Source organism: Calonectris borealis, chromosome 22 (genome assembly GCF_964195595.1).
Source record: "Calonectris borealis chromosome 22, bCalBor7.hap1.2, whole genome shotgun sequence".
Lineage (NCBI taxonomy): Eukaryota > Metazoa > Chordata > Aves > Procellariiformes > Procellariidae > Calonectris > Calonectris borealis.
The window spans coordinates 1,145,853-1,159,280 of record NC_134333.1 but is presented as its reverse complement, the minus strand read 5'-3'; the positions used below and the strand labels follow the sequence as shown (position 1 = coordinate 1,159,280).

At 46.7% G+C, this 13,428-nt stretch overlaps 1 protein-coding gene and 2 pseudogenes across 1 annotated transcript; 1 reads left to right on the top strand and 2 right to left on the bottom strand.

Moving 5' to 3' along the window:
- Positions 1-13,428, bottom strand: part of LOC142091706 (von Willebrand factor A domain-containing protein 5A-like) — a 521,312-nt pseudogene that overhangs the window by 233,914 nt on the left and 273,970 nt on the right.
- The window catches only part of LOC142091600 (epimerase family protein SDR39U1-like), a 334,998-nt pseudogene that overhangs the window by 226,547 nt on the left and 95,023 nt on the right, over positions 1-13,428 (bottom strand).
- Positions 573-4,774, top strand: LOC142092062 (olfactory receptor 6E1-like). Its single transcript, XM_075171799.1, has 2 exons — positions 573-586; positions 3,705-4,774. Exon 2 carries the CDS (start codon positions 3,714-3,716, stop codon positions 4,671-4,673), a length of 960 nt encoding a protein of 319 aa, XP_075027900.1. The 5' UTR covers positions 573-586; positions 3,705-3,713; the 3' UTR covers positions 4,674-4,774.

Sequence of the window (13,428 nt, the reverse complement as noted above, 5' to 3'; positions counted from 1 at the left end):
TCTGGATGGCCCTATGCCATGTCTGCCAGCCCAGTGCAGTCATCTGGGATACCCTAGAGAGCAGCATCCCTTGAGGCGCTCCTGAAGTGGGACCGGCACCTCACAAAGGTAGGTTCATCTCAGGTGAACTGCCCACCAGGGTTTTCTGCTTCTCTCCGTTGACTACAGAGTGAGTTGAGCTAACTAGTTAAGACTTGACTAAATATTACCTGCCTCAAGTCATGGGGCTGTGCTCGTGCTCCGCTTACAATATAAGTAAAGTAAAGACAAATGCAATATAAAGTCTCTTCTTTTTCCTACACAGAAAATCCCCATCTTAGTTCTGCTCCAGTTATCACGAGGTTCCTGCATCTGCACGTAGTCCTGATCCACACAAATGAAGTGAAGCTCTCCAAGAACTCCCAGAACTTTTTAATGAGCCCCGCGGTGACAGAATCTCAAATCTGCTAATTATTACTATTCTATTTTGAATGACCAGAAGCTCAAGGTGGTTTGAGATTTTGCTTTCTTCTTGAATCCCAGCACTTGCCCTAACACAGGCATCAGGAATCCTGTAAGGGAAGGTTGCTGGAGTCTTCTGTTGGAGGTAGGTTTGCATCCCCTGCTCTTCTGAGTTGAGCTACGCTGTATTATCTTGTAACTTGACAATGACATCTAGGAGCTTTTGTGAAGTTGGATCCCAGAAAGAGCAGGTTGCTGGAGGTCTTTACTCTTTCTGACAAAAATACTGAAAAGAAGACTAATTCCACACATTGCCAATGACAGTGTATATACAGAGGAAAGAGAGTATCACTAGGAAAGAGAAAATGACCTGAAAATGTTTGCTTACCACTTGTGATGTATCTTAATGCAGACAGCTTCAGAGACACTACCCACATGTTGGGACAGGTCTGAGGGAAGACAGTCTATGCTGCACTGTTGATAGCTGTCTTACAGCATTTCTGTCTTTCAGATTTTCACCACAGCTCGATCTTAGTCTCATGCTAGGGAGATACTGAGGCAAAAGAGAAAGGCTGGGTTTGAATTGAAAGCAGATTGCCTTCTCTTCTCTCCCCCCATACTTGTGCAAAGATATTCTGGTTTTACGGAAAATGAAAACAAAGAAGTCTGTATACAGTATTAGCTGTGGCTTGTTACAAACCAGGATTTCATACCAAAAGTGGCTTTTCTTTTTGGTCCTGTAGAAAAAACAGCCATTTGCAAGCAGAAAATAGGAATATGTTTATAAGGATTTAGAATGAAATTCTTCACTGACACCAAGCAACTAACTGCGAAGGGAAAAAAATTACAGAATACAGAGTATTCATCAAAGGCAACGGAAATGTGCAGAAAGTTCTGGTCTTGACAGTTCTGTGAAATTCCATTTTGGGAATAAATTACCAGTTTGTAGGGGAAAAGGAAAAAGCCCTAGTTTATTCTGCATATGGCTTTTCCTTGTAAGAAATCAGATTTTTTTCCAACTGAATGAAATAAAGGCAGTAGCTGCCCATCAGGGAAATGTGGCAGATAGGTTTGCATCCCCTCATGCTCAGAGTAGAGCTATGCTGTATTATTGTGACATCTAGGCTCAGAGGCGATCTCATCAATGTACATAAATACCTGAAGGGAGGGTGCAAAGAGGACAGAGCCAGGCTTTTCTCAGTGGTGCCTAGTGACAGGACCAAAGACAATGGGCACCAACAGAAACACAGGAGATTCTGTCTGAACATAAGACAGAACACCCTTCTTCTGAGGGTGACTTGAGTCTGGAAGAAGTTTCCAAGAGGGGCTGTAGAGTCTCTCTTCTTGGAGATATTCAAAACCCAACTGGACATGGTCCTGGGCAACATGTTCTAGGTGACCTGCTTGATCAGAGGAGCTGGACTAAGATGCCCTCTAGAGGTCCCCTCCAACCTCAAGGGTTCTCTTACTCTTATTCCATGATTCTACGAACCAGCTCTCCCCGAAACCTGCCCATGAAAGCGATGTGTCCCAGCAGTGTCGTCAGCAAAGTTCAGTGCCTAATTATTCCCTAAGCTGGAAGACAGACATGAAATGTAGAACTAACTGGAAGTATAAAATGTGGAGCTAGAGAAAGAAGGCCCAACTGATGTATTCCGTGTCAGAAACAGGTAATGGGGGACACAACATAATTTGCAGGATTGATGGCTGTGCTTCAGTTATTGGTGTTGCTCTGTTTGGGATGACTGAAGACAAGAGAGACATCATCAATGGGCAGGTGACCTTTCTAGTTAATGGAGTGAACTTCCAGCGCAGGGTTCATCTCATGCTAAAATAAAGCCCTAAAAAGGTTCAGAAGGCACGTATAGTGATTGTGAATTAGTGGCTGTGAGCATGCTAATGGGACTTTGAAGGCTTGAGATAATATTGAACTGGGATGATTTGCAGACTGCTTATGAAATCCTTGCTATTTCCTCAACAGATCACTGCTGCTTTTTTTTTTTTTGCTCTTTTTTTTCCCCCCAGGAGTATTTATTAAGGGTAATTAATGAACAAAAAATGTAAATAAAATAATTTGGTAATATTTTATCAGGGAATACCATAATTTGCTTTGTTTGTGGACAAGAATTATTCTACTGTTTTTCGTTGTGTTTCTAGAATGTGATGAAGAGACCTTGCCACCTCACTGCCACCTGGAAACTGATGCAGACTGGTAACCTACAGGAATTTGGGAAGGTACTGTTTTTATGTTACCATAAATATAGGAAAATCTGATTAAAAAGTAGAGCACTAAAACTTGTGTTTGTCTGCTAAGTCAGGAAGCCAGCCTGGAAAACAGTATGTTAAGGTATGCTTGCAGACCCTGACTTGTGGTATCACAAAGACGACAGGGGAGGAGCTAAATCTCATCTCCTAGGGTCAGTATCTCAAGAGTGAACACATACCAGTACTTCAGACACGCAGCTTGAGATCAGCAGAAAGTCTCTCTGGAGGTATTGAATCTCTGCCTTTGACAACGCAGCAAGTACTGACGAATACACTGGTACTTAGACAAGTAGCAACCTGCCGTCAGGTGAGATGAATCGCATTCAAGATTTCTATGGAAAAGGGTATGCTGTCTCATTTGGAATCTGCCCTCAAAGGTACTATAACGCATGGGCTCTGGGGTTTGTAATGGACACTAGTAAGAAAGGTACTCAGATTCTGTAAGGTATTAATTAAAATAGCATTTTTTGGAGGTAATATAAAAAGGGAAAGAGAATAGTATAGATAATCTTATGTCCCTTCAGATGCTGGGAACCTGTAGTTGTGAAACATTGGATGGATTTCTAGCCAAGGCACAGACACTGATCCTGTCTGTGGAGTAATTCCCAAACATTATGGTATGTAGAGCTCTTACGAGATTTTCTTAAGAATTAAAAAATGCTACTCATTATTTCTACTGTCTAGCAAAAGGATGTCCACATGAGAACCTGCTGCTTCACTTTAAGATGAGGACAAGAACGTACTGGTGGCATCATCACTGGTGCCAAATGGGAGCTGCCTAAAGGTGGCTTCGTTACGATTCGCCAGCTAAGTTTGTCCTGTGGCCAAGTGATATGTGCAGCACAGGCTGCACATACTCAAGTCAACTGCTATGTAGATCACTCACTCTTTGGATTACAATAGTCTTCCAGTTAGGACCACCACATGTACCGCCTGATTAGGCTTTCATTTCTGCTTCTTGGAACATCTTTAACATCTTCTTTTTAACTATCTTTCAGCTTTCAGAGATGAATCAGACAACAGTGGAGTTCATTCTCTTGGGACTCACTAGCAATCGCTTTTTGGAGATCATCCTATTTGCCATTCTCTTTGTTGCCTTCTTCCTGATCCTCCTAGGAAACATCGCTGTCATCACCATTACACTGGTGGACCAACGCCTCCACATCCCCATGTATTTCTTCCTCAGGAATTTCTCCCTCGTGGAAATCTGTTTCACTTCTACCTTCATGCCGAGGACACTCTACAGCCTCCTCACAGGAGCAAAAACAATTTCCCTCTCTGGATGTTTTCTTCAGTTAGCCCTCTTCTTCATCCTGGGTATCTGCACTTTCTTCCATGTAGCTGTCATGTCCTTTGACCGCTACATGGCCATCTGCCGCCCTTTGCATTATGCTACCTTCATGAACAATAGGTTTTGTCTCCAGCTGGTGCTGGGCTGCTGGGTGGTGAGTTTCTTCTTGGTGTTCTACCCACTCACAATTATACTCCATTTGCCATTCTGCGGGCCCAACGTCATCAACCACTTCTACTGTGACATAGCGCCACTGCTCCAGCTCTCCTGCACAGACACCGGCCTCATTGAGAAAGTAATGCTGGTGACAAGTGTTCTAATATTACCTGGCACCTTATCAGTAACTGCCTTTTCCTATGCCTACATCGTCCACACTGTCACACACATCCAGTATTCAGCAAGCAGGAAAAAGGCCTTTTCCACATGCTCTGCTCATCTCATTGTGGTTGCTATTCTGTACAGCAGCTCCATCTTCAGGTACATCCGACCAAGCCAGCGGGGTGGGAGGGATTTTGACAAAGTTGTGTCTTTCCTCTACTGTGTGATTACTCAGCTATGTAACCCTTACATCTACACCCTTCAAAATGAACAAGTCAAACAGGCCCTGAAAGATCTGGTAGCAAGGTGTTTTGTAGGCTCTGATGATATTTTGAACTCCAGAGCCACAACGCAGTGAGTGCGTGTGAATGACTTCGTAGCAGAGTTCCCAGTACCCTGAGGGGTGGGGTGGGGGGATAAAGGTGATGCATGGGGATGGATTAGGTGAAATTCACCTCACCTAGGTGTATAAAGACTATGACGATGCCTGTTTCTCTGCCCTGACTACATACATCTCTTTGACTTCATCAGTTGGAAGTAGCCACATTGGATCCATTTGAAACAAGGTGGGGTGAAATCCAAGACAGACAACACAAACATGTCAATCAACTCTTTAGACTGCTATAGGGAATTAAAATCAGTACTGTATATACCTCAGAGAGAGATGCCTAACCTTCAGAGCAGATGACACGTCACCACACAGAAAGTTCCTGTCATAGTGCCTATCATTTCATTTACAGAGAGGTACGTGGAGGTGAGTGACGGATTCCTCCCGGATTTCTGCGAGCATATGTTTTGAATGGTGGAAGCTGGAAGTTCATGCCCCACTGAACTGCTTTCCAATGCAAAGCTCATTTTCTTGTGCATGTTAGCAAACTGTCAGGACCCTGAGTGCGCTAATAGGCCCTTATGTCCCTGGCCAGCCTCACCTGGGGCCTCCACCCACACCCTTTGAACATGGATGCAGGAGTCTCATTTAAGCACAGACCTGGGCATTCAGTCCCTACCTGACCTGTCGTAGCAATCCCAGTCTCCATTTCAATCACAGTCATGCCCATGTCCTAAAGTCCACAAAGAGAACCCTTCATTTTTATCAAGTTCTTCCAAGAAATTGTTTCTGCCTCCATGTCTGCTTCAGTAGAATGGAGGTTGGGGGTTCTCAAGATGTCCTGGGTGCAGTTTTGATGTCCTTGGGTTGTTCCATGCATCATCATCCCCTGCCTTTGGTTTTCTACTCAGCTGCTTGGGAAAGAAACTTCATCTCTCTTTTCTCCTTGCAGGGGGCTGACCAGAGCAAAAGGCTGACCAAAGGGGAGTACTCTGATCTTTAGGCATTTCCACAACATAAAATTGTATCACTGTAACAGGAAAAAAGTAAGCAAGAACTTTGGCACTGACAGCAGTGTTTTATATTTTCAGGCTAATATTTGAGCTCACACTCTTTTTCAGAATTGGATACAACCTTGGAAAACAACTCTTTACGTCTGACCACTCCTCCCATGGATGTGCTATGTGGAGGATCCCCTGAGATTCATTTGGGTGTATCTATCAGTGTATGGGTACAGGAATAATGTCACCTAGGTAAGCCATATAAAATGGAGAAAATGAAGTCTCAGCTGGCTGTCAACATAATACTATGGGTGATTTATTCCATCCTTAGGCAGATGGAGATTTCTTAGTCCTCTTCTCTGACTTCTTTGTCTATAAGATCCACCTTCAATGACTAAAATGTGATGGTGGGGGTCCCAGCTTTTTCAGACAAGTGTGTTTTACTAACCACGTTATATAGCACGAAGAAGAGATCCTTTTAATGAGCACAGAAGAAGGCAGGGTTTTTTAATGTCTCCTTTAAAAACACTTAAAATTTTGCAGGTAAGAGGCTGTCATTGTACATATCAGAACAGACATGGGGAAACCAACCAACCAACCAAACGAAGGAAAAGAACTGAGAAAGGAGAAGAAAGAGAGAGAGAGAGACAGAGGAAGCAAGTCATAGAAGACACATGCAAGCCATCCACAGAAATAGTTTCTGGCTGATAAAAACTCCTCGAAAATAACAGAGGATGTTTGCAATAATAGCAGGTGGCATAACCCAATGCTATGACAGGGATCTTTCTAATGATTCTGCAACATAGAAGATCATGTTCCTGTGCCCAGGGCTACTCCCTGGCACTGTTTAGTTACATAGCATGGGTATATCCTTAGAAGCCCAAGGAATTTTAAATGAAGGCTATATATTCTATGCCCAAGTAGAACCAATCCCTGTATCTAGAAAAGTGGACATGAAGGCCCCCATGTAGTCTTTGCAGAAACATCAAAGCAGACACATCAAAATTAGCATCTTGGTTACGTGGGTCCTTTCCAAGGGTTCACCTCTAAGATGAATGAACTCTCAAGTCTCAGATGGATTTTTGGAGGTGCCTGTCATTTACTTATGGCTATTAAAGAAGACTCAGATGGTGAAATTCCTCATACAGATTTCTGAAACTGTGTGGAACAAATAATAATTCCAAGGGCTTATCTACACATCTTCACACCTAATTCTCAGAGAACCAGACAACAGTGGTTTGTGTGATGTCCAGATTTTGCAAATGCAGGAAGCGGAGGTGCAAAGCAAGAAAACCTATGATACAGCTGGCGATGAAATCCATGACTCCCAGGTCCACACTTTGTCCACATAATTTTCTGTAATATGTGCTCCAACCTCACTCATATCTCCAAGATAAAGTCAGTATTTAAAGTAACAAAAAAAATCCCCGAAACATAATATCATCTTTTGAGTGACAATCCCAGTTCAATCCCAGGACTTGAACTGCAGTGTTCTTTTCAAAGCTTTTTTCACCTTTTCGTTTCTCAGAGAATAAATGAAAGGATTCAGCAAAGGTGTGACAATAGTGTTAAGTACATGGACAGTTTTAGTCAAATCTAGGGAAAAAGAAAGAGAGGCGCTGCAGGATATACAGGAATGGATGAATAGTTATATAGACAGAATAGACACATAAGCTCAGAAATAAATGGAGAATAGATAGCAAAGAATAAAGATGGGTGTAATGCACACACACACACACACACAAAACAAAAAAGCCTTGCATCAGAACGAAGGAATAGATAGAAAGGTAAAGAGGTAGTATATACACATAAAATCAGAATAATTCAGATTGGAAGAGATCTCAGGAGGACCTCCTGCTTGAAGAAGGGTCAGCTACAATTCCAGGGCTTTACATGCACAGGGATGGATAAATGAAGAGAAAAATGAACGTATATACAGTGTCAGAGATACAAAACAGATGCAAACAGAATTAGAGAGAATTTAGCTTTCACTTTCATAGCATTAAAAAGCTCTACATCATGGTGAGAGACAACAAGTGCAAAACCAGTAGTTTTCTTTTGAAATCACAAATATCTCTGTGGAAAAGCAGAGCTTTTCTGAAGCCCACTTTTCAGCCACTTACCTTGGGGGAAAAAGCATGACTCTAGCATAGCTCCAAGGTACAAATATTTTCTGGACTGGCCACTCCCCAAGGAATTAAAGTCCTCAGGGTTTTCAGAGTCAGTTGCTGTGAAAACATGCAATTACTGCTCAATTAAGAAAGGAACTATGTCCACTCAACTTTGAATCATTAAAGTAAATTTGATTTTGCACATTGTTTTGCTCGTTTCTCAAAATCAGAGAGCTGTTGAATGTCTAGATGAACCTTTCACCAACTTTTATGAGGAACTAAAATATAATTTCAGGATATTTTCAATAAAAATTCAAAATATAGTTTTGGTACAGACCAAAAAAAAGAAAGATAAAATAATCTCTAGTATTGTACCTAAGTAGAACATATATTCAAAAATAGTGCTGACCAAATTAAATTTAATATTTATCTTCAAGGTTTATAATTATTTCTACTTTAAGTTCTGATTTGCAGTAAATATGACTAAAGCAATAATCAGTATGTGATCTTTTATAAATGCATACAGTTGACCTAGAATCATAGAATCCTAGAATCATTAAGGTTGGAAAAGACCTCTAAGATTATCGAGTCCAACCATCAACCCAATACCACCATACCCACTACACCATGTCCCTAAGCCCCTCATCTACACGTCTTTTAAATACTTCCAGGGATGGTGACTCAACCACTTCCCTGGGCAGCCTGTTCCAAGGCCTGACCACTCTTTCAGGAAAGAAATTTCTCCTAATGTCCAATCTAAACCTCCCTTGGCACAACTTGAGGCCATTTCCTCTCGTTCTATCGCTAGTTACTTGGCAGAAGAGACCAACACCCACCTCGCTACAACCTCCTTTCAGGTAGTTGTAGAGCGCGATGAGGTCTCCCCTCAGCCTCCTCTTCTCCAGGCTAAACACCCCCAGTTCCCTCAGCCGCTCCTCATAAGACTTGTGCTCCAGGCCCTTCACCAGCTTCCTTGCCCTTCTCTGGACACGCTCCAGCACCTCCATGTCTTTCTTGTAGTGAGGGGCCCAAAACTGAACACAGTATTCGAGGTGCGAACTCACCAGTGCCCAGTACAGGGGCACGATCACCTCCCTACTCCTGCTGGCCACACTATTTCTGATACAGGCCAGGATGCCGTTGGCCTTCTTGGCCACCTGGGCACACTGCCGGCTCATGTTCAGCCGGCTGTCAACCAGTACCCCCAGGTCCTTTTCCTCTGGGCAGCTTTCCAGCCACTCTTCCCCAAGCCTGTAGCGTTGCATGGGGTTGTTGTGGCTGAAGTGCAGGACCCGGCACTTGGCCTTGTTGAACCTCATACGTTGGCCTCGGCCCATCGATCCAGCCTGTCCAGGTCCCTCTGCAGAGCCTTCCCACCCTCCGGCAGATCAACACTCCCGGCCAACTTGGTGTCGTCTGCAAACTTACTGAGGGAGCACTCGATCCCCTCATCCAGATCATTGATAAAGACATTGAACAGGACCGGCCCCAGTACTGAGCCCTGGGGAACACCGCTCGTGACCGGCCGCCAACTGGATTTAACTCCATTCACCACAACTCTCTGGGCCCGGCCGTCCAGCCAGTTTTTTACCCAGCGAAGAGTGTACCTGTCTAGGCCATGAGCCGCCAGCTTCTCTAGGAGAATGCTGTGGGAGACAGTGTCAAAGGCCTTACTGAAGTCCCGGTAGACCACATCCACAGCCTTTCCCTCATCCACTAGGCGGGTCACCTGGTCATTAGAAGGAGATCAGGTTGGTCAAGCAGGACCTGCCTTCCATGAACCCGTGCTGGCTGGGCCTGATCCCCGGTTGTCCCGCACATGGCTTGTGAGCGCCCTCAAAACGAACCGCTCCATAATCTTCCCCGGCACCGACGTCAGGCTGACCGGCCTGTAGTTCCCCGGATCCTCCTTCCGGCCCTTCTTGTAGATGGGCGTCACATTGGCGAGCCTCCAGTCGTCCGGGACCTCCCCAGTTAACCAGGACTGCTGGTAAATGATGGAGAGCGGCTCGGCAAGCTCCTCCGCCAGCTCCCTCAGTACCCTTGGGTGGATCCCATCCGGCCCCATAGACTTGTGAACATCCAGGTGGCATAGCAGGTCATTAACTTCTTCCTTTTGGATTATGGGGGGTTTATCCTGCTCGCCGACCCTGTCTTCCAGCTCAGGAGGCTGAATACCCTGAGGATAATTGGTCTGATTATTAAAGACTGAGGCAAAGAAGGCATTAAGTACCTCAGCCTTATCCTCGTCCTTGGTGGGAACGTTCACCCCCGCATCCAATAGAGGATGGAGATTCTCCTTGGCTCTCCTTTTGTTATTAATATACTTGTAAAACCATTTTTACAATAAACTTGTAAAACCACTACAGTGGCCAGGTTGAGTTCTAGCTGGGCTTTTGCCTTTCTCATTTCCTCTCTGCACGACCTAATGAGAACCCTGTACTCTTCTTGAGTTGCCTGCCCCTTCTTCCACAGGTGATAAACTCTCCTTTTTTTTCCTAAGTCCCAGCCAGAGCTCCCTGTTCAGCCAGGCCGGTCGCCTTCCCCGCCCGTTCTTCTTACGGCACATGGGGGCAGCCCGCTCCTGCGCCTTTAAGACTTCCTTCTTGAAGAACCTCCAGCCTTCTTGGACCCCTTTGCCCTTTAGGACTGTCTCCCAAGGGACCCTCTCCACCAGTGTCCTGAGCAGGCCAAAGTCCGCCCTCCGGAAGTCCATGGTAGAGGTTTTGCTGGCCCCCCTCCTTACTTCACTGAGTATTGAGTATTCTCTCATTTCATGGTCGCTAAGCCCAAGCCGGCCTCCGACCACCACATCTCCCACCAGCCCTTCTCTGTTTGTGAACAGCAGGTCAAGCGAGGCACCTCCCCTCGTGGGCTCGCTTACCAGCTGCATCAGGAAGTTCTCTTCCACACACTCCAGGAACCTCCTCGACTGTTTCCTCTCTGCCGTGTGGTATTTCCAGCAGACGTCCGGAAAGTTGAAGTCCCCCACGAGAACAAGGGCTCGCAACTGTGAGACTTCTGCCAGCCTCTGGTAGAATATTTCGTCTGCCTCCTCGTCCTGGCTAGGTGGTCTATAACAGACTCCCAGCAGGATATCTGCCTGGTTGGCCTTTCCCCTCATCCTTACCCACAAGCACTCGACCTCATCATCACTACCATTGAGCTCTAGACAGTCAAAGCACTCCCTAACATACAGGGCTACCCCACCGCCTCTCCTTCCTCGCTTGTCCTTTCTGAAGAGCTTATAGCCATCCATTGCAGCACTCCAATCGTGAGACACATCCCACCATGTTTCCGCGATGGCAACTAAGTCATAGCTACCCTGCTGCACAATGGCTTCCAGCTCCTCCTGTTTGCCGCCCATGCTGCGTGCATTGGTGTAGATGCACTTGAGCTGGGCTGCCGATTTCTCCCCCGACATTGGCGTGCCACCCCTAGGCTCTTCTCTAGTGAGCCTGGTTTTATCCCCTTCCCACTTCGAACCTAGTTTAAAGCCCTCTCGATGAGCCCCGCCATCTCATGAGCAAGAATCCTTTTCCCCCTGTGAGACAGCTGAACTCCGTCCGTCGCCAGCAGGCCCGGTGCCGGGGAAACCTCCCCATGATCAAAAAAGCCAAAATTCTGCTGATGGCACCAGCCCTGAGCCACGTGTTGATCTGATGAGTTTTCCTGTTCCCTTCAGTATTCCTCCCTGCCACTGAAGGGATCGAGGAAAACACTACCTGTGCTCCCGATCCTCCCACCAGTCGTCCCAGCGCCCTGAAGTCCCTTTTGATCCCTTTGGGACTTCTCTCTGCAACCTCCTCACTGTCAGCCTGTATAACCAGTAGTGGGTAGTAATCGGAGGCCTACACGAGACTTGGGAGCTTGCCAGTAATGTCCTTCACCCGGGCCCCAGGGAGGCAGCAGACTTCCCTGTGGGATGGGTCTGGCCGGCAAATTGGGCCCTCGGTCCCCCTCAGAAGGGAATCACCTATGACAATTACCCTCCTTTTTTTCTTAGCGGAGGCAGTCGTAATGCGTGGGGCTGACTGCCTCGTCTCGGGCAACCCCCTGGATGGGCCTTCATCTGCGTCCTTGTTTGTCTGGCCCTCAAGTTCCAGAGCCTCATATCTGTTGTGTAGGGGCAACTGGGAAGGTTGAGGTGAGGGAGGCCGGCCGGGGGTTCGCCTGGCACCCCAAGCAGGGACCTGTGTCCATTCCCCTCCGTCGCCTGGGTCGCCTCCTTCTGCCTGGTGGCAAGAGGGCAGGGGATCCTCTGCTTCTTGCGGAGCCTCCGTGTGCTGCCCTTGCCTCAAGGATGGCAGGGTGCGGCTCCACCAATCTATCTCCCTCTCACACGCCCTGATACTCCTTAGCCTCTCCACTTCCTCCTTCAGCTCTGCCACCAGGCTGAGCAGATCATCCACCTGGTCGCAGCGCACACAGGCGTCGTCTCTGCTGCCCTCCTGTACCAGGGACAGCCTCAGGCACTCCCTGCAGCCGGAGGCCTGGACAGATGTGTGTTTGCGCAGGGGCTCCGTCTGGGTTGCCACGTTTGTCCTGGCGATGGCTTTCGGCCGAGTGGATACCATGGCCAGGTCCTCTTCTGGGAGGGCGACGACCACGAGTTGAGCCTCTAGAGCCTGGAGGGGGGCTGCGCCCTGCTCGCACGCCGTGCCCTGTGCCAACTGCCACGCAAACTGCCGCGCCACGCCCCGGGTCGCCGCGCCCCGGGTCGCTCGCGCTCCCTGGGGGCTGCTCTTGTACCTGAGGGGGTTCGGCCGCCGTCCCGCCTGTCCCTGCCCGCGCTGAGTCAGAGACGCCGCTCGTCAGGAGCTCCCTCCCCGGCTCGGGGGAGGGGGCTGGGGCACCCTCTCGCTCCTGCGCTTTTGCCTTCGCGGTTTTTGCCGCGGTTTTGCCGCTTCAGGAAGGGTCCCCCGGCGCGATCCTCCGCTCCGGAGCCCTTCGCCTCGGTGGCTTCGACCTAAATTCAGTAATATCACTAAATGTGAAGGTTTAAATTATTCTCACCTATTTTTAGCCATCTAAAACTTGCTTGCCCGTATCTGGTAGTTACATGTGGTTCTCTAGAATTATTGGAAAAAACAGGAACTTTGAGAACATGTTTCATTTGACCTCTTTAGAAATTTACCTTGGTAGATTAATCATTCTCCAGAACAATCTGGGGAACTACTTCATTGATTAACAGTGGAGCCAATCCCTACCATGATATGTCTGACTTCCAGGTAGCAAAAATTAAATGGGATGAATCCCATCTGTGGTTTAAATTTTGAGCACTTGCTGAAGAAAATTGAGGTAAATACATTTCAGCTTGACTGAAAATACTGTAATGTACCTAGCTGGTATTTTCTATCATGTAAAGGAGTTTGGTGCCTCTTTATCTTGGGCTCTTTTGAACATCACAACCTCCTCTGAAGACTTCTGTTGAACCAATGCAAAACACTTCTTAGGAAGAAATGTCATCTATCCTTATTGTTAAAATCTTGATACTTTAAGTCCCATAAGCCCATAGTTTTTAGATGAAAGTTGCAAGTTTATTGAGCAATAAGACTTTCGTCAGTTAAACACATGCCTGTCCAAGACTGAATCAAAGCTGTGTGAAATGGTCAGGCCCTCTAACTCCTGTCCTTGTGCAACTTGGTAAGGACAACATTCTGTGAGGTGAAT

Bases quoted from the DNA above. Each gene is read 5' to 3' on its own strand.
- LOC142092062 (XM_075171799.1), top strand. From the start codon at position 3,714: ATGAATCAGACAACAGTGGAGTTCATTCTCTTGGGACTCACTAGCAAT.